The 25603-nt window shown below is 37.7% G+C and overlaps 1 protein-coding gene across 4 annotated transcripts in view; it reads right to left on the bottom strand.

Moving 5' to 3' along the window:
• Positions 1-24789, bottom strand: part of trim33 (tripartite motif containing 33) — a 35096-nt gene extending 10307 nt beyond the window's left edge. For 2 of the 4 annotated variants that reach the window (XM_015033096.1, XM_015033097.1), the window contains exons 1-18: positions 24120-24789; positions 16903-17021; positions 16631-16784; positions 15299-15431; positions 13075-13191; positions 12829-12943; positions 11429-11575; positions 10935-11052; positions 10389-10702; positions 9458-9649; positions 8154-8210; positions 7685-7885; positions 5308-5440; positions 5135-5198; positions 2329-2479; positions 557-915; positions 319-430; positions 168-242 (exon numbers count right to left, since the gene is read on the bottom strand). In XM_015033096.1, the coding sequence (XP_014888582.1) occupies positions 168-242; positions 319-430; positions 557-915; positions 2329-2479; positions 5135-5198; positions 5308-5440; positions 7685-7885; positions 8154-8210; positions 9458-9649; positions 10389-10702; positions 10935-11052; positions 11429-11575; positions 12829-12943; positions 13075-13191; positions 15299-15431; positions 16631-16784; positions 16903-17021; positions 24120-24744 (3186 nt within the window). In that variant the 5' untranslated portion in view covers positions 24745-24789. The remainder of the gene's footprint in view (positions 1-167; positions 243-318; positions 431-556; positions 916-2328; positions 2480-5134; positions 5199-5307; positions 5441-7684; positions 7886-8153; positions 8211-9457; positions 9650-10388; positions 10703-10934; positions 11053-11428; positions 11576-12828; positions 12944-13074; positions 13192-15298; positions 15432-16630; positions 16785-16902; positions 17022-24119) is intronic. The other 2 variants (XM_015033098.1, XM_015033099.1) reach the window with 1 other exon arrangement.
• Positions 24790-25603: the final 814 nt, after the last annotated feature.

The raw sequence follows: 25603 nt of genomic DNA, 5'->3' as shown, positions 1-25603 counted from the left end.
AATCGGCCCGATTATGATCGGTGACCGATCGATCGGCACACCTCTAATTAAAGCAAAAACTATTTAGTGATCACGAATGTGGTGCCTGCTAATGTAAGTAAAATATTTGATGCAATTCATGTAGTGCAGCTTGTTGAATGAAGTGTGTGAAAGGTGGCAACACTTACGGAGCTCGCAACAGGTTCCCTAAAGCCCATGCTGAGCTCGTGACAGAAAATATACAGAAGCAGGCGTTCACATCTCTGCAGACAGAAAAACACAAAGTTACACGTCTTGTAGTCGTCATGAAGACGTCTCTGATGTTTTGACAGCGCTGACCCGCTGGTCTTCAGGACTCAGGCTCTGATCTCCTTTGATCCTCTTGCTTTCATCACAATACTCGATCTCTGGCTCAGCTATACTCCGGCAGAATGTGCAGAGAAATTCACCTCTATGGTACAAAAATCACACAAAGTGGAGCCTTTAGATTGATCTAGTTTACCGAAATACGGCCACAAAGTTGAGCTTTCTGAAATGTTACTACGGCAAAGCATACAAATGCACAGGATGCACTTACTGTGGGAAGATTTTTATGGTGGGTACGTGGCATTTCATGTGGAATACTTTAGGACAGCGGTCACAGCACAGAAGATCACCGCCGTTGATACAAACGGCACACCAGTCTTCGTTGGGGTCGTCATCTTTCCCGCCACCGCCCTGCGCTGCGTCATGCGACCCACTTCTTTTGACTACGCTTCCATTGGTGAGTACAGAGCCCGTCTGGCTTGTCGTAGTGTTGGTGGAGGACGACGTGCCGTTCAGTCCAGAGCAAGACGTCTCAGATGTGGGCTCCGTTTTGACGCGTTCGCCGACGTCCCTGTAAGCATCTGGCCCTGCGGATGGAACGCCCAGTGGGCTGCTCTCTGGACTGCTCATCTACAGCGACAACACAAAGGCGCACTTTTTTAGAGAAATGTTTTTATGGTGCATAACTTAAACCTGCCACTTTAACACTGAAACACGCAAGACTCAACATTGAAGCTGGGCAATAAATATTAATTTTTTTCCACACCAGGTCTGATTTCATTTGATTTTTTTTTTCCCTTTCCTCACTTTCTTTTAAAAAATTAAATGACAGGAAATATTTTCAAAGTGGCTTTTATTTCAGTCATACATTTTGTGAGTTCTACGACAGAGTAATGGGGCCAGGCTACAAAAATGTTTGTTAAATTACGAGAATATAGTCACACTATTAGCAGAATAAAGATATAGTTGTACCTGAAAAAGTCTTAAAAACACAAGAAAAAAAGCTTTGATGGATTTATTAAAGTGTGACGTGACGAGTAGTTCTTTCTTGGAAATAAACTTTTTGGAGGATTGTTGCAAACGAATATTTTAGTAGTCGAGAATTCTATTGATTATTCTTACGATTAATCGAGTAATCGGATAAAAAAAATTATAAAATGAAATATTGGTAAATCTAAGACAACACCAGTGTTACTATCAGATATCAATATCAGTCCAATTTTTCATATTTGAGCATCCCTAACAGTTGCTTTTTTGTAGTTTAGAAAAAGCTCCAGGCATCGCGCCAGTCATTTTAAGGATGCTTATTGGTCCCCCAAAAAATGACATTCCCGGACATAATCATGAATCAATAAAATCCTCCCCGACCGAAACTGAAAATTGGACGTTATGCCGCTAACACTTAGCTTTCGTCAATAACTCAGGCAGAAGTGAAAACGCTGCGCAACACAAATAAGGACCCGGCCGCAACGCAGTGCATTAAATATTAAAACATAACTGGACGAAGCTTCGAGGCAGATACATTTTCCTCGAGGAATTTTAATAATCGAGGTACTTGAATCACTCAAGGAATCGTTTCAGCCCTAAAATAGACAGTTAGCGCAATCGATTCCAAGTCCTGCAACTGAAAATAATTTGATGGCGATCTATAGATATAAAGTATAGCATCATGTATTATCGCTAAAACTAACACCAAAGTATAACTTCACAAGATGCTCAATATTCCTCATTTTATTTTTTAGTTATTTTTAGTGATGGAGTTCTGAAAAAATTACCAATTTATTCTCATTAAATGTTTTTAATCTGGTAACAGTACAAGGGCATTCTTGTAATATCATGACTTCATTTTTGTTAAGAAATTCACTGTTGAAATAAATAGCAGCTGTAAAACATGCTTGTCAAACAACATGACCGCCTCGGGCGTGCTGACATTTATCGCCCAGCCTTAGTGAAAATATACACAAAAGAATATTGACCTAATTAACTGACCAGTAACTATTTAAAACTAAAACACACATCCAGCCTGGGAGTGGCTGTCCATACCATGCAGGCGCTCCTCCCAGCGTCTTTGCCTCGCTCGGTCTTCACAGAAGAGGAGCAGCTGTAGTCATCCTCAGTGCCGGGTTCTTTCTTCACCTTCAGCTGCTCTGCAGCAGATCCACCACCTGTCCCCGCTCTGCCAGCAGAGCTAGAGCTGAAAACAAACAAAACCCAGACATCAAAATAAAACTCACCATAAAACGCATACCGCTCTCTTTTTGCCTGCAGATCATCAGTCCACTAGACTGCGGCTACAAAGATTTTTTTCCTCTCTAATCAAAACGCTGTAAAACCTATGCTGAACCAGCAGGTGGCCATTTGGATGAAATCAGTCTTATGGCATTGTTTACTGTTCCCTCTCAGTTATTTCTTCAGTTTTCCATTAGTAGCTTACTGGAAACGGGGGGCAGGACAAACCCAACATAAATAAGCCATAAAAATGCCTGCTGCTGTTTTGGTTTCCACTAGGGCTGCACAATGTTATGAAAACGTGATATTTGATGATATTGGTAAATGTTTCAATAACACGATGACCAGCAAAAAATAAACAAATATTTAAAATGTTTGTCTTTCTGCTTTGGGTTTATAGCAGACATCAAGTTATTCCATGTACTGGGGAAAAAAAAAATCAAACATTTTCATGAACAAGATTGCCATTGAAACAATTCAGTTTTTTTTTTTTTAACAACTTCAACGCCTAAGCAGTTATTTACATCCTAAAATGTTTGTTATACTGGATTATAGTGTCACCAAATATATAAAAATGCACAAAACTGCATGGCATAAATAATTTGAAGAGATTTGTAGCAGTTTTGTCTTAATTTCTTACCACAAAACTCCAGATTGGGCAAAAATGTATATTTTTAAGATTAAAAGAACCTTTTGAAAGTATCCTTTAAGCAGACATTTAATTTCCACTAAGTTCATATTTCTGTATTAAACATGACGTCTGTGTTGATCTGATGTAGATTCTAATCTTAAATGTGTTTTTATCAGCTGTAGGCAGAAAATCATTAGATTTAACTAAAAAAGACACTGTGTGTAATTATTACTAACATGAAGAACTGATTAACAGAAATAAATGAACTTTGCAATAATATCCTAAATTATTGATTATTGCTGAATTGTACATGTTTTCATAACAATGTGGAAAAATATGGATGATTAATTTTAAGATTTTTAAGGACTTTGCTGAAACCCTCTTATTAGAAATATATTTATATTCTCAGTCTTGACAAGCAACAGTTAAAAGTACATGGAAACATGCATATTCAAAGTAAAACAAATATTTATGAAAAACAGAAAATTAAATAAAAGTAGGAGTAAAAGTACAACACAAGCAAAAATATGCTGTGTAGTTATTAAAAATGACAAGTAGATTAAAAGAAATGTGCAACTGAGTAGGATAATAAAAAAAACTGTACTGGATTGACAACAGCAAGAGTCTATTGACAAGAAATACACAAAAACTCTGCAAATATCAGCAGGCATGAGCAAGCAACAGCAGGAGTCTTATAAGAAGTTAGAAAAACTGCAGTAAGGTCATAAACTTACTGAGGAAAAGAAACTCTTCCATACTAAAGATATATTTCACATCTTTTGTTGTGTTGGGCTTCAACATTCCTATAAAAACTACATCACAGTGCTGCACTTGGTCTGAATATTTCATAACCAGACAGAATTTCTATGGAATAATCAAGAAATATTTCTCCCTCTAGAGGCTTCAGATGTGGAAAAGTAACACTAAATCCAACTGAAATGGAAACGTTTACCGGCTGATGGAATACACTTTATGCTTAAGGACAGCCTGAAATATTACATCCAGAAGAACCAGAGGAGACTTTGAATTCTCCCAGGTGATCCTCTCCAGGTCGCTGCTGCCCTGCAGACACCGAGTGCTTTTTTGGCTCTTAGTTTGGCCTTCAGTGAGTGAGTCTATAAATCAAAGATATCCTTCATCTTTACAAGAAAAGCTCTTTGGCTTTTCCTGGACACGTGCCTGTGTTCATCATTCTGCTGCACAATGAAATGCTCTCCCCGGGTCTGACCAAGAGCACATGAGCGTACCTCATCCGCCTTATTACTTCCAGCAGGAGTAGAGCCATCAATAAATGTCTGTGTGGCGGCTCTACGAGCAGAAAATGGTGAGAAGTTGTTGGACATGCAGAAGAGGAGCTCTTTCTATCTGAGGCGTTATTCTCTTTTCAGGACGCTTCCCTATGCTTTGCATGCCGAGAGGAATTGACGTTGGCTTCGACTGTCCATTTAGTTCTTTAGTTTGACCGGTTTCTGTTTGCGTATTTGAAACAAAAACCTGCCTTTTTGCACTTTCATTTGTTCTGCAGCAGTGAGGTTTTAGCTTCTCCGTGCAAATCCTCGGTTTTCATCAATATGCGGATTGTAGAAAGTATATTTTTCCATGTCTATATCAGAATTTGTGCTAATTTAAGACTTTTTAGGACATTTTAAGACCATTATGAATGAAATTTAGGACTTTTGCCAGTTGCAAAAAGAGATAAAAGACAATTGTTGTCCAGTGTAATCAACATTAAAAAAAACACCTTTATTTTTCAAACAAATTTAAGACTTTTTTAAGGCCTTAATTTTAGATTTTGACATGAATTTAAGAAGGAGCAGACACCCTGTAATACTGTATTAAGCTAACAAGCACATCTACCTACAACTCAAATCCCAGACGAAGACAGCTAGTCTTCGTTCCCAAGTTATATTTGAAGCTCTGATTTTTTAATGCTTTCTCCATTTCTTTAAACCCCTTTTCACTGCATCACAAAGCTTCCCGTTGTATTACCTGCCTCTGCTGCCTGTACTTGACGTACTGGAAGGTCGTGCCGGTGTGTGAGCGTTGGACAGACCTGCCAGAGAAGAACATGGACTGTGATAAAGTTGCAAACTTTACTTTTTCTACCTAAACAGTTGATGGGGGTGAGCGGGAGCAATACAGTACGACTCTCTTGTGAATACCTGACGATCCAGGAGAAAGGGTCGACAGTCCGGGAGAGGGGTTCATGTCTGTTGAGCCCAGCTGGTGTTGTTGGCTGGCGGAGATGCAACGAGAGAGGAGGTATCCCAGATTGCTGGAGCCAGCATCTTCCAGCTGACGACAAAAGTCAGAGTTTAGGAGCGCCTCAACAAGTGTGTGTAGATGCAGAGAGTTTTCAACTAGAGTTATATTACAGTGGTATTTGGTGGTTATTCCAACTCCACGTGAACAAAGATAGAAATGTTTACATGACAAACTATATTAAAAAGGGTCTGGAAGATTTGGCTAATGAATCAAATAGCATAGCTGCACAGTAGAGCAATCAGTGCAATATTACAATAAAGGACTATTTGAAAGCAATATTTGGAAGGCTGTAAAATTTGAGGTCCATTACTTAACATTTCATTCATCAAATTATTAAATATTATTATGAAGTAATGTTTTCCTAATGTAATGCAGTACTTTAAATCATTTAGGACTCATTAAAGGTAAGTAAAGAATGTGTTTTGGAATAATGACTTTGCTTTTAATGGAACAAATCTGGATTTTTGGGACTTTTCACTTTTAGACTGATGCTAACGATGATAAAACGGAGAGAAACGGAAACCAGTTTAATCACTGCTGATTCCTCTCTAGGTGTACATGAGGCGACCTGCTCAGTCAAGGGTCTGGTTACCATCAGAAAGACGGGCCATGTGTGAGAGCGCAAAGAACGGCTGAAACACCGCTCATTAAAAATCACGTAAGAAAAAATATACTAAATTTATGAAGCTGGAGTATATTGTTCCTGTATGCTTAATCCACTCAAAGGTAAATCTTGTAATCATGTCAAGAAAGGGTGCTAGCGTTAGCATATGTCCTCAAACTCCAATCTATGTGAACATAATCAGTAGAAGAGTTAAAGACTTTAGTTTTGTACAAGTTAAATTGTCCTCTAGAAATTATCCAAGCTACACGTTAACACATTGCTTTCTAAAACCCAGAAATCCTGTAGCTTTAATTACCATTTAGTGATCTTGAATATGTAATTTAAAGTGCTGAAATTAGGGGTTCACTAACTGCAGTTTTACAGCCGACCTGACCTGAGTGATCCGAGTGCGGCAGTGAACAGGTCTCTTATTTTATATAAATACAAAAATAAATATTTTTGTAGCCTTTCAAATGAAATAAACATGTTTATTATTACAAAGTGGACAGTAATGACTTAAACAGAGACATTCAAGTGTGCCTGTGTCATCAGAAAATTCTAACCAATATTCAGCTTAGCATAATCTTTAAAACTAACTATTTACAATCTATGAAGCCTACTTCTTTAAATGCAAAGTCAGACAGTGGTGCATGAGAAACAAACTGTCTGCAAGGGAGACAGTATGCATGGCATATAATGGCAACAGTGATCGTTGATGTTCAATAAAAAACAAAAAACTACGTGACCTTCTCATTGAGTCAGACTAAACATTTTCTAGAGGGTAAATGAGTGAATGTTCTGAATCCTGATACCTGCCTGGTTTCTGCCACCAACCTACGTCTTTTTCTCTGCTAGTCATAATCTCTCCTTACCTGAGAAGACCCTGCATCAGCATCCTGCTGCTGGCCTCTGGTCTAATTCTTCCTCCCTGACTCTTTGCTCTTTCTATTGTGGCAATAAAGATTTCTTTTAAATATGTGGAAAGCAAGCGAGCACAAGTTCTGCACTGAAACTAGAGAGGATTGGGTTTACTCCTAGCATTAAATAAGCAGCAAAGGATGCAACTTAAGTAACAACACCACTAGTTGTTCTTCCAGCTTAACATGATATACCGGCATGGATTAACTAGCCATCATTTAGATGACATTATCTGCAGGCAGCAGCATTACTCAGCTTTCATGGTCTTTTACTGGCTCTGGCTGGTTTGCACATTGTGCAGCACTGCTCAGCAGGATTTAAAATTAAAAAACTTAAAACATCAAAAAAAGTGTCCTGAGTTTTAAGTTTCCTTCTGGTGCAAAAAGAAAATGCCGAAATGCAGCAGCTTGGAGGCTACCTAAATGTAAATGAGATCGGTGGAAAATATTGTTTTCACATGCATCGCCCGACTGCCCAAATTTACAGAAATCGGGGTTGACACGATCGATGGGTCCACACCTCAGTGAAATATTACCTCAACCATGTGAAGTTCACTTGTAGGCCAATACAAGAGCTACGGATGTAAGAATCTGTTGTGGGACCGTTTGGCCGCAGCATAAGCACTCAAATTGTTCACATCATTGCACCTGCAAATGCCTGAATACAGCTGGATTAATCCATGTCTTAGCTAAAGTGTTTTGACAATTCTAACTTTTGTGTAATTTAAACATTTTAATTTAAAATATGCACACCTGGATGGGCGGTATCTCAGGGAGGCAGGGCAGGTTCTCAGGATTAGTGACGGAGGGGATGAGTTCGATGGGACCGATTATGGGGCTGGCAGGGCCGCGGTGAGCGTGGGCACCGGCCATGCTGGCACTGGTCGGACTCGTGGGACTGGCGTTGTGCAGGGACGCCACTGGAAAGGGGCCAGCGTGTCCGGGGTTGGAATGCTGCACAAAGACGGAGAGGAAAAAATGGAGGGCAAGGACACACAAAAAAGAAAAAAGTAAATTAAGATATACGGAAAAACAAATGGGAGGAGAAGGAAGATTGGGAACATTAAAGAGAAGGTCACTCTTAAAAAAATAAAAAAAAGCAACAACAAACAACTATGCAGAATGTGCCTTAGAAACAACACGACTTCATGATCATGCAGGTGATCAACCACACATGCTGCACAAGACACATGAATGACAAAGAAGGAAAAAAGTGCCAAACCCCTGATTGGAGTAAGAAACGAAACCTTTGGTGGCTCATCTCAGATTCTAAAGACATCTGGACACAGAAAAAAAAAAAAGGGGGGGGCTCGATATAGTGCAGGTTTCTATTGCCTCATCTCACATGTACAAAAAGAAAACAAAAACAGCACATTTCCATGTCTGCAGAGTGGTGAAGATCTAACAGCACTGATAAGATCTCCCTGTATTCTGAGGATGAGCATGCATCTTAAATGCACTAACAAAACATATATATGCTCAATCTAAAACTGATTGATTTTATCTATAATCTTACAAAAAACTTAGCTTTTTATTTTATTATCAGCCAGTAGCTTTTTAAGAAAATTTCTTTAGTTATCCATTAAAATTCATGGAGAGCCAAGAAATGTTTTTGGGTAAGACTTTTAGAAACTGTTGTTGGCTTGTCTACATTTATTCATCATCAGTACAGCAAAAACAAGAGCGAAGATTAGAAGACGCCCATCAGTCTGGAAACAGCTCAACTATGTTTGACCAAACAATGTTTTTTAGTAGGCTCTCTGAGAACAGCCTTGTTCCTGGAATATTCAGTTTATTATTTTAGTTTTCATATAATAGTTTAACTTCTGACTTTCTGTTTTAAATAAAATATAAACAACATTTTTTTCAATTTTGTGCCAAAACAGTGAAATTGTGTTATTTTAATCAGAGTTATCATTCCATAATATTACAGATCGATACAGATCATTACTACTAGACATGGAATGATGGATTTAGGGATCATGGATTACAATCAGCCTGAATTTATTCTGATATTTGATGAACTGCACACTTTGAGTTTTCGTATTTAGTTTTTCTGACATTTTTGCTTTGAAATTTCTAATTTTTTGTGCAATTAAGATCTTTGATCTTCAATTTTACCACTTCTTCAGCTAAACAAATTACTCTTCTTGGACGGATTTTTTAAAAAGTGGAATTAAATCATCTTCAGCTAAAGTTTTTGAAGTATCTTCATCTAAAAGGGAACCACAGCAGACCACAACAAAACACAAATTGACAAAACTTTACTGTTACTACAAATTGTTTAGTTAGACTGATTTAACAATGCATAGTTAAGACTATACATAACTATAGTCTTAGTTCTGCATAGTCTTGAGTGGATTTTTATGTAAAATCCACCCACATGAGTTCCTGGCTGTTTAGATCAGCCTCATCTGTCATATCTATAAAATATCAGAACAGAGAACATGTACACTCATTCTGACACAATTCAAATGTGTGTGTGTGTGCGTGTGTGTGTGTGTGTGTGCGCGCGCGCGTACCAACCTGTCTTTGTAACTGAGGCTGCATCATAGGCGCATACTGCTGTCCGTTAAGTCTGGGCTGAGCTGTGGGCATCCGGCCTTGTGGTGGACCAGTCAGACGCATATGATGGGAGGAGGGGTACATAGAAGGGTTGGTCCCACCATTCATAGCTCCAGTTCTCTGTAGCTGCTGCATGCTGATGAGCCTTGGAGGCTAGTCAGGGGGAAAAAAAAAAACACACACACACACATATATATATATAGATCATAATCGGTCAAATTCCGTGAAAAAGTGTATGATCGGTGATCACCGATCACATAAACCAATCACCTGAATCTCACTTTGTAGCCTGCGTGGGCAGCTAATCTGCTCTTTCCTACTGCGCAAGAGCCAGCACAAAACAATTATCCATGCTCTCAGGGAGTTTTGATTTAGTAACTCAAGATTGTTTATTTTGATGCAACCTGCATCTGACTTTGAATGAACGTTTCCCGTTTTCTTGGTATTATTTGATACAGGCAGTGTTATCAGATTCCAACTGATCAGGGTCACTGTGTGTGTAGAAGCTTCTGACCTGGCAGCCTTATAAAAATACTGTTTGACAACATCTGGAAACGAAGTTCGAGCTGCTTAGCCTCTATCAGAGGCAGAGATAGCCTCCATCATAATCTTCACAATCTAGTGAATTAAAATTAAGAGGGAAAGTATCTGAATAAACTTGAAGTAAAAAGAAAAGAAAACAAATGGGCATTTTCTAAGTTGGATGAATGTTATTGGTATGCATACCACATTAAGTTTAAACTTGTTTAGATAATCTTTCATTATTGATAAAATTATCAGAAATCACAGTCCTCTAAAAACTCGAGACAATACATAACTTCAAACAAAAGACACCATTTCAACAAACGGCATGAAACAAATTCACTTTCTATTACTGGCAAGTTCACCGTACCTGCTGCTGAACCAAAGGTGGGCCGCCTGGCCTGGGATGCTGCTGGGACATTTGGGAGGCTATGCGCATTTGTTGCTGAATCTGCTGCTGCTGCTGTTGCTGCTGCTGCTGCTGCTGCTGTTGCTGCTGCTGATGCTGTTGATGTTTTTGCTGTGCGTACGCAGCCTGTTGCATGTGTTGCAGCCTGAGCTGAGCCAGGTTGATCTGCCCTGGATGTTTGCCGGGGTGACCTTGGCCCGGTGAAATGGCCGGTCCGCCTACCATCACACCGGGAGGTTGTGGAACTGGAGGAGGTTTTTCAATGACCAAATTACCTAGGATTTAAAAAAAAAAAAAAAAAAGAAAAAAAAAGAACAAAACGAGCCATCACTTACCATCATTTAAAAATGAGAAACACTGTGAAAACAGATGTGAAAGTAATTTTTTTCCCTCTATATTAGTTTGAGAAATGCCATCTTAAAAGCAATAGCTCAAAACAAAAACAATTTTAAAAAAATACTCATTTTTAAATTTTTTTTAAAGGGACATTTAGAGTGTTTTACTCACCTAAATTAACAACATTTTTAGCCCAAAAAGTTGGGTCACAGAAGAACCGTACAACTCCATTGGACTGTGGAGCTGGCTCCAGTCTCGCCTTAAAGAGCTGGCGAAGCTGGTACATGATCTACATCCATCGGCACAAACAGAGTAAGGTTATTAAATTAATTATTATGGCTATAAAAGACCAACTAAAATCTTATGCGCATCTAAAAAGGAAATACTAAGCTAATGTTGTTTGTCCTGGTATGTTCCTCTATGCCCACTTAGAGGTTATAAACTGTTATTAAGCGCAACTTGCCAACCTTCATCTTACGTAACTTCGGTGTTCTTAAAAAGTTAACAAGCTAACTAATAGAAACTGGGACCTTCTTCAAGTAAAATTCATTAGAGTGTGTGTGTGTGTGTGTGTGTGTGTGTGTGTGTGTGTTAATGGTTTTGATGGAAACTACTTGGGTCAGCATGCTACATGAGTGAATAAGTGAGTCTTATGAGAAACATACCGGCCTCTTGCTATAGAGCAATGCAGTGCTGCTGCCTGAAGTGATGGCCCAGTTGCAGAAGTTGAGCACATGGTGGATCTGTTGAGCCAGCTGGGTGGTGTCCTTATGCTGACCCATCAGCCTCAAGCTCCTCTCTTTGTTCACACTCTGAATAAACATGGAGGTTTGGTTAGCATTGCCGGACAAGAATCAGTGAATTACAGAGCTCAAAGTTGCCTCCTAAATGATCCCAAACCACATTGCACCTTGCCATGTAAGGAGGGCCTTTGAATGTTTGTGCTTTGCAATAAGGAGAAACAGAATGAATCTGAAGTAAAACCATAAAAAACATCTAACAATTTTCAGCTGCTTAGGTTGAAAATATGGAAGGAATTCAATGACAAACAACTGAATATTAACACATAAAAGAGCATCAATGCTAGCATGAAAATTCAGACATGTGAAAGGAAACAGTTCAGACAGGTTTTCTGTCAATCATATTTTGTGTTGTATGATTTTGGTGACATAACACAAGTAAAGCTTAAAATTACCAGATCAGATCATTTTTATTTGAAGGGGTGTGCAAGACTGGCATGACACTGTCATGAACATGAAGGAGTCTTCAATAGTATTTATGACTGTTGTCGTCATTCGGTAAATAATAAAGCTTTTAATGGAAAACTAACATTATTTCTAATGCCTGTCCTATGACAACTTGACATTAAAAAAGAAAAGGTCTTGGTTAACCAGAGGGAGTTCAAATACTTATTTTCCTCACAGTTGATGCCATGACTGTCAAGGTCAAGCTAGCATGACTGACCCACTTCCCTCTCCCTCACTGTTTTTAATTTAAATAAAACTTTTTCCTGCTCTTGCTATCCAACTGTGGTAGTGTTGACAAATTACTATCAAAGCACTGCGTCCCTTTTTCTTTTATACATCACCCATACATGCAAGACATAGCCTCCTTTGACAATTTGACAGCTAAAACAAATGGTAATCATCACAGCTTTCTGCCCCACAGCAGGGAAATGGGGGGGGGGTGAGCTCTCGTGCATGTGATGTGTATATGGTGGGCACAAGATAGTATATGGTGTGCATGAGAAAGTTTATTTTTTTCCTTTTTTCTTCAATGTTCCTTAAGGGGCTCTGTAGTTTAAGGTTCTGATGGTAAAAAAAAAAAAAAAACCGAAAACAACAAAAAGTTCCAAAAAATATATCAGATGTAAATTAAATATTAAACTTCAAATGTAAATCAAAAAGCATCTTCCTTCAAAGTGCAAAACTTTTGTATTTTTATCCAGCCTTCTATCACAGCACTGTCATTAAATCTCATAACAAGAGTCAGCTATGTTCCAATCTACTTAGTGATAGTGAATTAGTGATTCTTAAGTTTAAAATAAGTTTTAATACAGTCTTACCTCCAACTGCTGAAGTAAAGCTTTGCCCTTTTTGTTGATTTCATTTATAAGAGTGAATACTGCAATCTTGATCTCATGTTCCACTTTTCTATGAGTCTCACCCAGTTCTTTTAACCTGTATTAAGTAAAAACAAACAAAACAAACAACAAAACACACACAAATTTATTCCATACAAATACAAGTCAAACACAAAACTGTTCAGAAATTGTGTCCAATAGATGAAACAGAGAGAAACCTGAACCCACCTGTTTTGCAACTGAGACACAGAGTAATGGACATAGTTCTTTTTTTCCTGTAGTTTGGCCATGTTGGCTTCGATGATTCCTTTATGGTTCTGGAAAGCTTCTTCCAGAAACTGGTACCTGATCGACGACAGAACAAAACCAAGTCACGATCAGGTTCAGTAAACTAAATTAACTTCTGAAGGCCTGTACATACTCTGCAGGAACTGAGTTATCCTTACTTTCAGGGTTTAGGGAAAAGAAAAATGCTGTTTTCCCACCGTCTTGGTTTATCAGGCAGTTCTGTACTTGGCTTGTTTGTACGATAAACAAAATGTGTTCTAGCAACGTCACATAAATAAATCCATTTGTCAGCTCTTGTGTAGTTTACAGGCCTGAAAGGTTACATGTCACCAGGAGTAAACAGATATGGACACGAGTCCAAAAATGAGTCAAGGTTTTGTAGAGAAATATTCATAAATTCAGTTTCTGGGAGGAGTGCAATAATAATAATAATAATAATAATAAAAACTTAAGAAGGTTTCATTATTCCATGAAACAAACAATGCTGTAGTTAAGTTTGATTTTCTCAACAATTTCACAGTTGGTTTTTCTACTGAATTTGCACGTTTTCCATTTCTATGGGGTAGAAAGACACGATGCCGTAGGACCATAATGCTTATGCATCCACTTTCCACATATTTAATATGCAAAAAAAGAATGGGGCTGCAACTAAAGATTATTTTAGTAATTATGGAGTTATGTTTTTTCTTTGGAGAACTCTACATGAAGGTAAGAGCTTAAAACTCACCGCGATAGCTCTGTTTGTGCAGCTCTATGTGAACTGCAGGAAAAATTTGAAGTTGCGCTTTCAGAGGTGAGTTTTGAGGGAGCGGTGAAAATGATTTATCTCTGTGAAGAAAGAATTATATGCAGCATTTACAGCTCAACACGCCAACACACCAGTGGTTGGCTGGTGTGTTAGTGGTTAACGGACCGACCAGCGCTAACCTCATCATGCAGGTTCAGCCAGGGAGGAGCTTTCACGCTCGCCTCGTAGTCACGCATCATGCTGGTTTTATATGATATTATTATTATTATTTTTAGTATTATTTTTCCGGGTGCATGATTCATCAAACCATACCAAATGCTTTGTCCACTTAGTCAGCCAGAGTTAATGCGCGCGGCCACACAAAGATCGGGAAACTCGTCCCATAAAGTTCAAGCAACCAAAACACTTTCTGTGGCGCTTCTTAAAAACTCAGGACACGAAATGGAAGAGCTACTACAGCCACATTAACAGCATTAAATTAAATCTCCCATTTGCTGTGCATCTCCATGTGCACTGCAGCGGATTTATCTCATAAAGCAGTTAAATCCGTGTGATTTAACTGCTGGACAAAGGCTGTTTTCTTAACACCTTTTAGTGCAAAAACATGATGGACCGCCTCGGCGCCCCGAACACCAGACTTAGCACGTTTTCTCGGGGAAACCTTGATTCAATTCCTGTTTTTAATAGAAAATAAACTTTTTTTTCCATTCTTACGGCTTTTTTGTCGTAAGAATGCTTCACAGCATTTTAGGCCCAATGTAGATAGAAAAAAAAGAGAAAGTAGTACATTTTCTAGAAAAAAACTTGGAAATTTTCTGTTTCAAAAGTGGAAAATTTCCAAGTTTTTTCTAGAAACTGTTTTAGATTAATCTCAAATCTCAAATAATTTCCTTGTTTTATCTGGCAAATGTTCGATTTTTGAAGTTCTGAAATGTCCTTGTTTTTTTCTAGAAAATGTCAAGACATTAATAAAAGAATATGTTTTTTGTTTTTTAGCAGAACTGTAACAACGGCCCTAATACGTACATCCTGTTCAGTACACTTCATCATTTGGAGCACAGGAAGCATTTGCAGCTAAAAGATTACTTCTAACATGTGAAAGGCACATCTGTTTTTTCTTGACTTCACAGTAATTCACTGCATCATATAATGCTAAGCTGTAGCCGCATCTTACTTGAACCTCCACTAGTGTTTTTGAGGAAATCCAAATTGTAAGTCATGGACTGTAATTTTTCAAAACTGGAAAAAAAAAATTAATGCTCATATTTAATGCTGCCTTATGAATACCTCTGCAGAATACAGCTTTTGTCTGAACGTCCTGACAAATGCAAATAATTTCCCCAAACAAATTACTAGGGAAAAAAAAAACCTGCTCTATTAGCTGTAAAACAGATGTGTGCAAGAGCGTTGGCCTACCTGTGCTCTTTGTGCTCCAGCAGCTGACAGTCCCGACACGTTAGAGTGTCGCATGTTTCACAGAAAAGTTTCAGTGGTTCCTGCCTGTGGACGGGACAGAAAACTGGCCTCTGTCCTGTCGTGTTGACAGAATCTGTTGAAACAATGGAAGGAAGAAATTTAATAACAAAAAAATAAAAAAAAATAATAAAAAAAAACACATATCAAAGAACAACATTTAAAATTTTGAACAGTTGCTACACGTGTCGCCTGATTGGACCAAACCAGACATGGCATAGAAGGGATACAAAAAATGAATAATATGGACATCCGTTTTGTTTGCTGCGTTATTTGCATAGGGGTGAGCATGTTTATCATTTATCATGATACATTACTTATGACAAGAATTTTAATTTGCTGTTGTCTCAATAAATTCCGATTATTGATGTTTAAAACCCCCAAAACTGTCCGTATTGTCGGGAGTGTTATTTTACTATTTTATCCACCTTTTGCTCATTACTGTGTGCTGCAGTATAGAGACACAAATCACTTCTTCATGTGACTGTTATCCTAAAGAAATACAGGTCTGATGTTTTCCAAGAGTATTTGTGTGGCTGCAAATCCTGTGTCATACAGCCAAAGCTTTTTAGTTACTTTAAAAAGTAGCAGTAATAAATTGTTCTTATTGTCAATTGTCATTATCACAATAGTGCTACAAAATATTGTGATAAAACTAAGTCCATATTACCGAACCCTATTTTCATGGAAGTTTAGCGTCTTCCTCTCACAATAATGACGTAGTTTAACTAAAACATAAGTTGGGATTCACAAAATGTCACACTTCCTCATTTCTTCTCCATTTTGATGTCTCCACTTTCATTTTGGATCTGTCATTACTAGTATTGCTTCCATTCAGAACAAACATGGACATCAATAGAAAATATTGATTAAAATCTAAATGTGTCTGAGGTATGAATAATTTTGAGCATAGCTGTGTGCAAGAATAATCAGATACAATGATTTTAAGTTTTTAGGGGTTTTTTCCAAGTCAAAGTTGAAAACAGTATCAACATACATTACATTTTTTTAAAACCCATTGTTGAAGTCCTACCAATATGTTTTGTCATATTTATGGACAAAATGATTTTATTGGCTCAGCCATCAAACCAAGAGTCCATCCGGGAAAAATAAATAAACAAAATCAAATTATGGTTCAACCCTTGAGGGTTTTCATGATAATCCACTCTCTAATAACCATGACAACATTATTTGTAGTGTCCAATAAATATTACCCAAAAGATTTTCTGTCTCAGGCTTTGGGGAGTTTAGCTTCTAACTCTTAAGTGTTCCTACCGGACGCAGCATCGGCATCTTCCTTTGTACGGATTTTGTGGTCTTTGGTAATTTTCACTCTCTGATGGGCCTCCACGCAGGTTTTACACAACCATTCTCCACACTCCACACAAAAGCCTACAGTCCCAGCGTTGTCTTCACAACTTGTGCACACCTTAGAAACACAGAAGCAACACAAACAGAGAAACACAAATAAGCATTACAGCTTGTTCGGTAGAGAGCTGAAAAGAACTGAAGCATTCAGGTTGGACCAAAACGACTGTTTGCAATACCTGTGCAGCTTTTTCATCAGATGTGCTGGTAGCTTCTGTTGTGTCTTTGACAAAGTAATTGTCGATAATGTCACTTTGCTTGTAGTCCTGGTGGCAAACCGAGCACCGCATGACATTTACTAGAAAGAAAGAGAAAACACAGGGTTAAAAATCAAAGGACTGGTGCTCATATTCACCCACTGGGATTCATTGATGACAAGATTTTTGAAGCAAAGCAGCCAACAGGCAGAATCGCATGGAAACCGATAACCCGAGTTAATTCAATCGGCGCTGCTTCAAACAAAAGAACCCTTCAGCTGACTTTTTTTCTGGATTTCCATCATTTCCTTTTGTTTAACTGCTTTTAATGAAAACTCTTGGTGCAGTGGGGAAGGCCCGCTTATTCATGGGAGCTAATCAATTTAATTTCGATTTCCCGAAAATTCTATCTCATCATCCCTTGGCATTTTTATTAGAATATTAAATCACGCAGCCCATAAAAAAGAAAAAAAAGAAAAAAGAAAAAAACAATGTCTGCTTCGCTTAATCGCTTTATTCAACTTCCTTAATGAAATTAGAGAAATCAGAGGAATCGGAGCTGCAGTAATTGGCGCCAACGAATAATTAGTTTTGCGTTTTAACTTTGCCACCCAATTCCATCTGAGCAAGATAAACTGCAGGCGTTTTAAAAGTAATGCAAAAGAGATATTTTGCTCCTACTCTACCTCATAAACCAATAAATCACCACCCCAACCCCCCAAACCTCCGGGAAAAAAAGGGGAAAAAAACGGCTGCCCGTCTGTGGTAAGAACTAGTTCTGGCCAGTTTGAACTGGCTTACACTGGCTTGATCAGCACACAGCCGGTTTGTGTGAGCGCCAGCTGCATGGCTCCCCATGTGTGGTTAGTGGTGGAAGCAGCTGGACTGGGTTTAGGCTTAACCACCCCCACCTCCCACCCTAGAATACACAAACATGCCCTTCTGTGTAAATAAACACATATCTGCCACCCATATGGGACCCCTCTCCATCATATTTGAAAATGTTGCACAAAATAATTTTCTCCAAACAGGATATGGATTGTTTACTTTAATTAAATAAATAGAATACACACACACTAGAAATAGTTTGTCGGATTAAATTTGGGGAACTGATTGCCCCAGGTTGTGTCCTGGTGGAGTTTGTTTTAGATGCCATACCTGGCATAAGAAAAAGCTGCATGCAACACCAAAGCTACGGAGCTAAATCCAGGCCATAAGTGATGACCCATTAGGGTCTTCCAGAGATGACGGATATTGCAGCTCGCCGTTGTTTTGGTATTCCTGGCCACTTTTCATTTAACTAAAACAACATGGTGACCACACATTTTAGCTTAGGCTTTTATTAAAACCCATTTCGGAAAAGCTTGAAATAAACTGCCATGGGCTCGTTAATGTTCAACGAAGCTATTTTTTTTTCTTTTTTTTCTTTTACATGGCACATAAAAAAGGAACAGAACTGCAACATTACCACACGCAACTAAAGCACTGATTAATTGATTGATTTGTCCAACTTTATATTTTTGTTTTTCAATCAACATCTCTGACAATCTCATTAGGGCTTAATTAATCGGATTAATTGTGATGAACTGTTTACTGAAATAATCGCCGGTTGCCCATGTTGCACATACCAGAAACCACCACTGCACCTCAGTGATTGTCAATATGATGGTCCCCAAGCAAGCAAACCAGCATCGGTGCATTTTAGGTGCAGATATGCTGGTTGTATTGTTTAGTTGCTGCTGGTTTACACGCAGCAGCTCCACAGGTTCAGTGGTTCACCACGGTCATTCAGTTTGAATTCAAAGCACTCCCAGACTGCAGCTGTCATGTTTTAAGCTACGCTCTGTGGTTGGAGACCAGGAACCTGGTCCGAGGTAATTGTCACACGGTGATGACTGGAGACCGCACTGCTTCGTCTCTATTCAGTTCTATGGAGTTTGAGCAGTGAGGCAACAGACGACCTTTGTCTGTAAATATGTTTTACCCAAAACTCTGCAAATAGCATAGCTGTAGCTTCACCCAGTTCAAATTCACGAAAGGAATGCTACGTCATTTCAGTTTAGGCAATAAATGTCTATTTTGTCATTTTAAAAGTAAACTGAATTATGTGCATCTACTAATGTCTTTATGATATTGCATAAATAAGTCTTTTTTTAGTGGTTACATGACGAATTTTATCCAATTAATGTATTGTCAGAGTAATTGATAACACAATGAATAACTAAAGTAATTGTTAGTTATAAACTTAAATTTCAAATAGGAATAAGATCTAAGAATCAGAAATGGAAAACTTTGCTTGTTTCACCATATTGAAGAAATTCTTGATAGAAGATTAGACTGAAACTGAATGAACAAATTGAAGTTTTGGTTGTTTTTTACATTAGGTAAGGATATGAGAAATTATTTGTTCCTGACCTTTCCTCACCAGTTCAAATTAAGTATAACTAACAATTATAATGTCAGCTGCCTAACAAATTTACATTTTGCATCCAAGTGACCTGGATCAAACAGGAATAATCTTTAGCTCCTTTCTGCATGAAAAAAACATGAAAGAGGAATTAACAATCCACGCAATCTGAAAGTAAACAGTCAACCTCAAAATGGACAACATCGTCATCGTGTTTTGTAATTACTACGAATTCTGTTAATGTGTCACTAACCAGATGATCTAGGCATAAATGAATCAATAATTTCCTAAAAGCTCTGACCCAGGAAAGGACAGAACAACCTGTAATCCATTATATCAAGTCAGGTTAATAAACGCTCTAAAACTGGTTACTAAATAACCTATTATTGAATGATTGACTATTTCCCTCAGCAAAATTCAATAACCAGTTTACTGATATTACTTGTAAAAGACTATGGAATGAGATGGAAGGCTGGGGAAAAAAAACAGTAAGCGAGTCAATTTCATTTCTGTAGATGAGAAACATTTAGTGTTTTTTCTGAAATCAAGTAAAACTTTTAACAGCTCAGAGATTCTGATTTACAAAACCATTTCTGTTTGAAAGGGAAAGACTAACATATTTTCTCAATAAGGATAACAAGTTCAGATGATTTGTAAAGCCAAATGTGATCATTCCAGCTAGATCCCCTCTTATAAAAACAATGTTATTCAAATTCAAAAAGCCAAAATGCAGTTCAGAAATCGCAAGCTATGAGATGAAAGAGAAATGGAAATAGTCATCTCAAACAACAGATGGCTTGTAGTTGGGAGTATCAGATGAGACTGTTGAGAAAATAAATTTAAAATAAGCTAGTTTTAAAACTTAACATGTCTTGATTCAAATGGCCTAATTGTGGTTTTAAAATTAGTAATGTATTCTGACTTTTTGACCTTTAATTTACCTGTAGTTCCAGCAGATGGTTTGCTAGGATCGTTTGAACTGCCTTTTGTCTGTGTGGGAAAACAATACAGGAGACGTTCCAGCTTTTCACACTCATCTGTGAAAGGCCCTAAACACGGCAGGGGTTTCTGGCTTGAGAGAGGGTCAGAGATAGCTCCTGGTTGGAGGAGCAAAGATACGCCTTATTTGAATAAATTAAAGATAAGAATACGCCTTTTACTATAAAACTTTCTACACAGAAGTAACAGATTAGATTTGCTCTTGCAATTCTCCAAAGACGTCTTTGGACATCTTTGCCTTTCTCTCCTTTTTCCAAGCCTGTCAGGTAAATGAATGTATGTCTCCGTGGTTCTGCAGTTTCTGGTGTAAGTTTATGCATTGTCTTATATTGGATTAAACTCTGTAATTCTGTGACGTCAACATGCATTGCTGTCTTTTTCCTTGTGGCCACACGTGGCTCGCCAAGAGGACCTGGGATCCAAGAGGAAGAGAGAGCCAGACTTTTTTTTCCAAAATTAATTAATTTAGTTTTTCCTTCTTAACAGGACTTAATACTCCCAACTATAAAATATTTTTTACCTCTTCGTAAAAAATACGAAGAGGTAAAAGATAGATTAGTTTTTTTTCTTATTATATGCCAGCTCTAATCAGCATCAGTATGTCACTGACATTTTCAAACTTGTATCAACCTCAGCATTTCTTTTTTACTTCAGATATGAGTTACTGTGTTATCAGTACAACAAAATCAACACTTAAAACACACATAGAAGGTTGGGATTAAAATAGCTGAATTGATATACAATTCATGAGAGTGTATTTTCATTCACTAATTTAATGTAAAAGAATATAAAATGTTACTCTTGGTTGAAAAAGCATTACATTTTGGCAGAAATAACAAACACAAGCCTCCTAAACACTTCAGATGGTGCACCAGCTGAACTTCTGCTGGCTGACTCTTTGGACTTTTGCCAAACAACAGTCATGCTTTCCAACAATGCACCCACCTCACAGCTTGATCTGTACATCAACTCAAATCTGTAGAAAGACTGGGTCATAAACGTAGAAATGCAACAATCGGGATTTTCCAGGCAGAATTTCTTGCAGGATATTTGAGTGGTGGTAGTTTTGATTATATTATTTAAAACAAAAGTCCAACCTACACATCAATGGTAGATGTGTTAGCATAAACGGTAACACTTTATTTGAAGGGGGTTGAATAAGACTGACATGTCACCGTCATAAAAACCTGTCATGAACATGAATAAGCCTTCATGAATATTTATGACTGTTGAATAAATTTAATACAAAGTTGACATTATTCAAAATGTCTTTGTTATGACAACTTGACATTAACTAAAAAATCATTACTGATATAAATTTGTTATAAAAGTATTATTGATTGCACTTTAAAAATTAGATAACTTTATGTAATTAAAGATAAAGTTTAAACAGTAATGATTTCTTGGTTAATGTCAAGCTGTCATAAAGACATTTTGAATAATGTCAACTTTGTATTAAAAGTGTCATAATTTACCTAATGACGGTTTATGACAACAGTCATAAATATTCATGAAGACTTATTCATGTTCATGACATGTGTCATGTCATGTTTATGAAAGTGTCATGACAGTCTTATTCACCCCCCTTCAAATAAAGTGTCACCTCATAAACTGAAAATGGTGGGTGTTTTGATGCATTTAAACTGGGCAATTTTTTTTTATTTATTTATTCTTTTTTACCATTTGTCTTGTACATCACAAAATCAATACAGGGAAAATTGGCTGATTCCAAAGAATGACTTATTTACTGCTGCATCTCTCTGCAAATTACTTTGCGCTGCATAGAAAAAAGAACTAAAGATGTAATACTGATACCATGGCTGGACAACAGAAGCAAAACATAAGATATGAAGAGTACTGCTCAATGCTACCATCATGATATACTAATTAGGCCCATCACAACTAGCAATAAATCAATTAACTGCATCATTGAAACGAGCTCAATAATTTCCACCTGCATGATTTATTGTCCCTCTGCTTTCTCTCTCTACCAGAAACTGGATGATAAAAGCCTTCAGCCAGGAGCAACTAACCCTTTTTGAGATACAATTTTGTGCACAGAGAATTCATAATTCATTTTATTTGTAGTTTCAGTTGTTTTGTTTATTGTGGATATTTAAAGTATCTTCCAGTGTTAAATGTTCATTAGAATTTAAGGTTTCTTGATCTTTGAAAATATGCCATTGCCATTTACATGACTTGAAAATGGTCTCAAAACAACATTATCACTTATAACTCCTGGGACAATTTATTATCCAGCAAAATTTGCTATTGTGACAGGCTTAGTAATACCAATAATAAAGAGGGTTTTTTGCCTTTCTGCTTTGGGCTGGTGGCAAACAGACACCAAAAAATAAGTATTCAGTCCAACTACTGGGTGGACTTAATACTCCCAGTAGTTGGGAGTATAAAGTCCCAACTGAATACTCCCAACTACAAGCCATCTGTTGTTTGAAATGACTACTTCCATTTCAACAACAAAAAATGTATTTAAAAGGTTGCTTCCACCTGACATTTGGTATTCTTAGCTGTAATATTGTGATGACTTGATCCCCTTACTAGTTCATCTTATTGATTTTATTTTTTTAACAAACTCATTTGTGGGCCAGACTGAAATCAACGTCATCAGCAAGCATAATATAAGCATAATATAGCAGGGACCAATATGCCTAAGGTCGTCATCATCTGCTGGCAGAAATGTAATATAATAATCTCAATTATACTGTCAATAGTAATCTAATTATCTGCAAATAATCTTTTATTTTATTTTATTTTTTTACATCAGAATTTGTATTTTAGTGAAGGTGGAATCCCCCACAGAGCCTACCATGCTGCCATGTTTCTATGTGGTCATAGTGGGCTATAATGGTAGCTCAGGATGGGAAAAACCTGGTTTAAATGAAAGCCAAGAGTATCCCCTTTACTATGATAGCAAACACTATATTATAGACTTGTGACAATGCAAATACCATGAAACTAAACAGGACATGCACCAGTCTCAAAAAACAGAATTTGTCCAAAGAGGTTGTTAACTTCATGAGCTCATAACTATGACTCAGCTACCATTTTGGAAGGGCTATTATACCAAAATATTAGAGACATGTATATTTTTAAAAAACACGGTTAGACTTTGCCACCCTGAAACTGACCAAAATGTGAAATTTAGGCCTCTGGCCCATGGACTGTACCTCTCTACCTTCAGAATCTTTATTTAGGGATCAGATAACCATCACCATAAATAATACATGCACAGGGAGCCTGAATGCATTTGTTGAGGTCTAGACAGTTCTTAGAGATATGTGTACTGAAACCGTAAAAACCAGTCATTCCAAACAGATTATTTAAATGACAAATCCAAGATTTATATGTACATAGATTTAGAATTAAGAAACAGATTTACCCGTTTCTAAACCTGTTGCCTAATAATGCTCAAGATGTGTGATCTAACCAACTATTTAGAGTCACTGCACCAAAGCAAGGAAGGGAAAAAATATTACTAATGACCATGACATTAGCCACAGCTTATTACAATACAATCAATCTAAAAATTTTATGTATGACATAACTTTTGACCACACATCGGTGGATTTGTTTTAATCATTGATTAAATATATCAGCCATAGTAAAAAAATTAAAAAGTAGCAACATCTTTTCAAAGGAAAGGTGAGAATATCTGACGCACAATCTAACAGAGAGCACCATTTGAAACAGATGTCATTCTCCAAATCCTCCACAGCTTAAAGTTGCCTACAGGCCTGGCTAACACGTAGATCCTTAAACCAGCAACACTCACCTATATGCATATCCGTTTGACCGTGTGGACCAGGCACCTGTACGCTTATCTGTCTGTCCGGCTGCGGGATACATTTCAGGCAAAACGAGTGTAGGCAGGGCAGAAGTTTTGGTTCACAGTCTCGAGTTTGGAGACTTTGTTTACACACAGCGCACGTATCCAGTAAATTAATGGGAGTGGACACCGGCGTTGCCGCCGCCGTTGGGGCTGTCGGAGCTGGAGATGTTTCGGTTGCGTTTCCGCTAACAGGAGCATCCGCGGCAGGAACAGCGTCAACTGCCGACGGTTCTGGGTTGCCGTTGCTGGTCTCGGTGGGGCTAGCGGCGTTGCTAGCGTTACCGTCAGCTTCCCCTGCCTCAACAACAGCGGCGGCAGCAGGCGTAGCAGCAGCAGCAGTAGCCTCGGTTGCCCCGCCAATGCTATCGTCCACTCCTTCACTGCTGGTATTGAGCTCTTCGTTAGCGTCCGTAGGGGACTCGGTTTCTGCATCTCCCTTCGAATCCGCTTCTATATCTATTACCTTGTCTTCGCTTTCTGTGCTAGACTGCTTCTCGGCTTGCCCTGAAAGCACTGGGTCCGCAGTAGCTGACGGTTCCATCTCCTCCTCGCCTTTGTTATCCGCCATCTTCCTTCCTCTTACAACCGCTGCACGTCCTGCGTAAATTCTCGAATCCGGAGCACGCATGACGACGTCTGTTGTGACGTCGAGCGAAAATGCTCCAGAGATAAAAATTTTATCACTAAAAAAAAAAAATTAGGTAATAAAAAAGGTAATTAGAAAATAAAACCACCTCAAGTCAGAAATCGTCTGATGTAATTTAAAAAAAACAAAAAAACAAAACGAATTAGTTGTAAAAATAAGATGGCTTGCTGGGTGATATTTTGAAATCAATTTCTTCATTTCTGAAGAAATTGAATTTTCCTCAGAAATTCAATTGATGCACCCACAGTTACTTGAGGGCATTTTCTTTCTTTTAGTGCTAAAAATAATGCCAGAAACTTAAATGTGAAAAACTAGAATATTTGAATAACAAATATCCTAATTTGTTATTAGGACATTTGTTATTATTAGGATAAACGTCCTGATCAGGCTTGTCAGATTAATAGTACCTTTCGAAAATAATCTTTTAGCAGGTATTAAACAGACTGTGAAATATAAATATGTTAAAACGGAAGTAATCTAATTAATCTATATAATGTCTTTCACTTGGTGATGGAATTGCTGACAAATGAACTTTTCAGTCATATTCTAATTTATGGAATCAGCCTGTTTGCCTATAGATGAAAACAGTTTTGCAATTCTTTGTGAAGAATTATCACATAGTTGCCTTTTAAAGTCTGATTTTATCAAGTACTAAAAACATAAACAACATGAGATTCTGTAACAATCAAAATGTCAAACATTTCAAAAGCAGAATAAGTAACTTCTGTGTAAACCAAATGAATCCTTGTCAGTACAAACTTTGTATTTTTCTATTATGTGA

This window comes from Poecilia latipinna, unplaced genomic scaffold (assembly GCF_001443285.1).
Source record: "Poecilia latipinna isolate Pla-1442-1.1 unplaced genomic scaffold, P_latipinna-1.0 Scaffold257, whole genome shotgun sequence".
In the NCBI taxonomy this organism is placed as follows: domain Eukaryota; kingdom Metazoa; phylum Chordata; class Actinopteri; order Cyprinodontiformes; family Poeciliidae; genus Poecilia; species Poecilia latipinna.
Note: the sequence above shows the minus strand (reverse complement) of the source record. Positions and strands in the feature narration are given on the sequence as shown.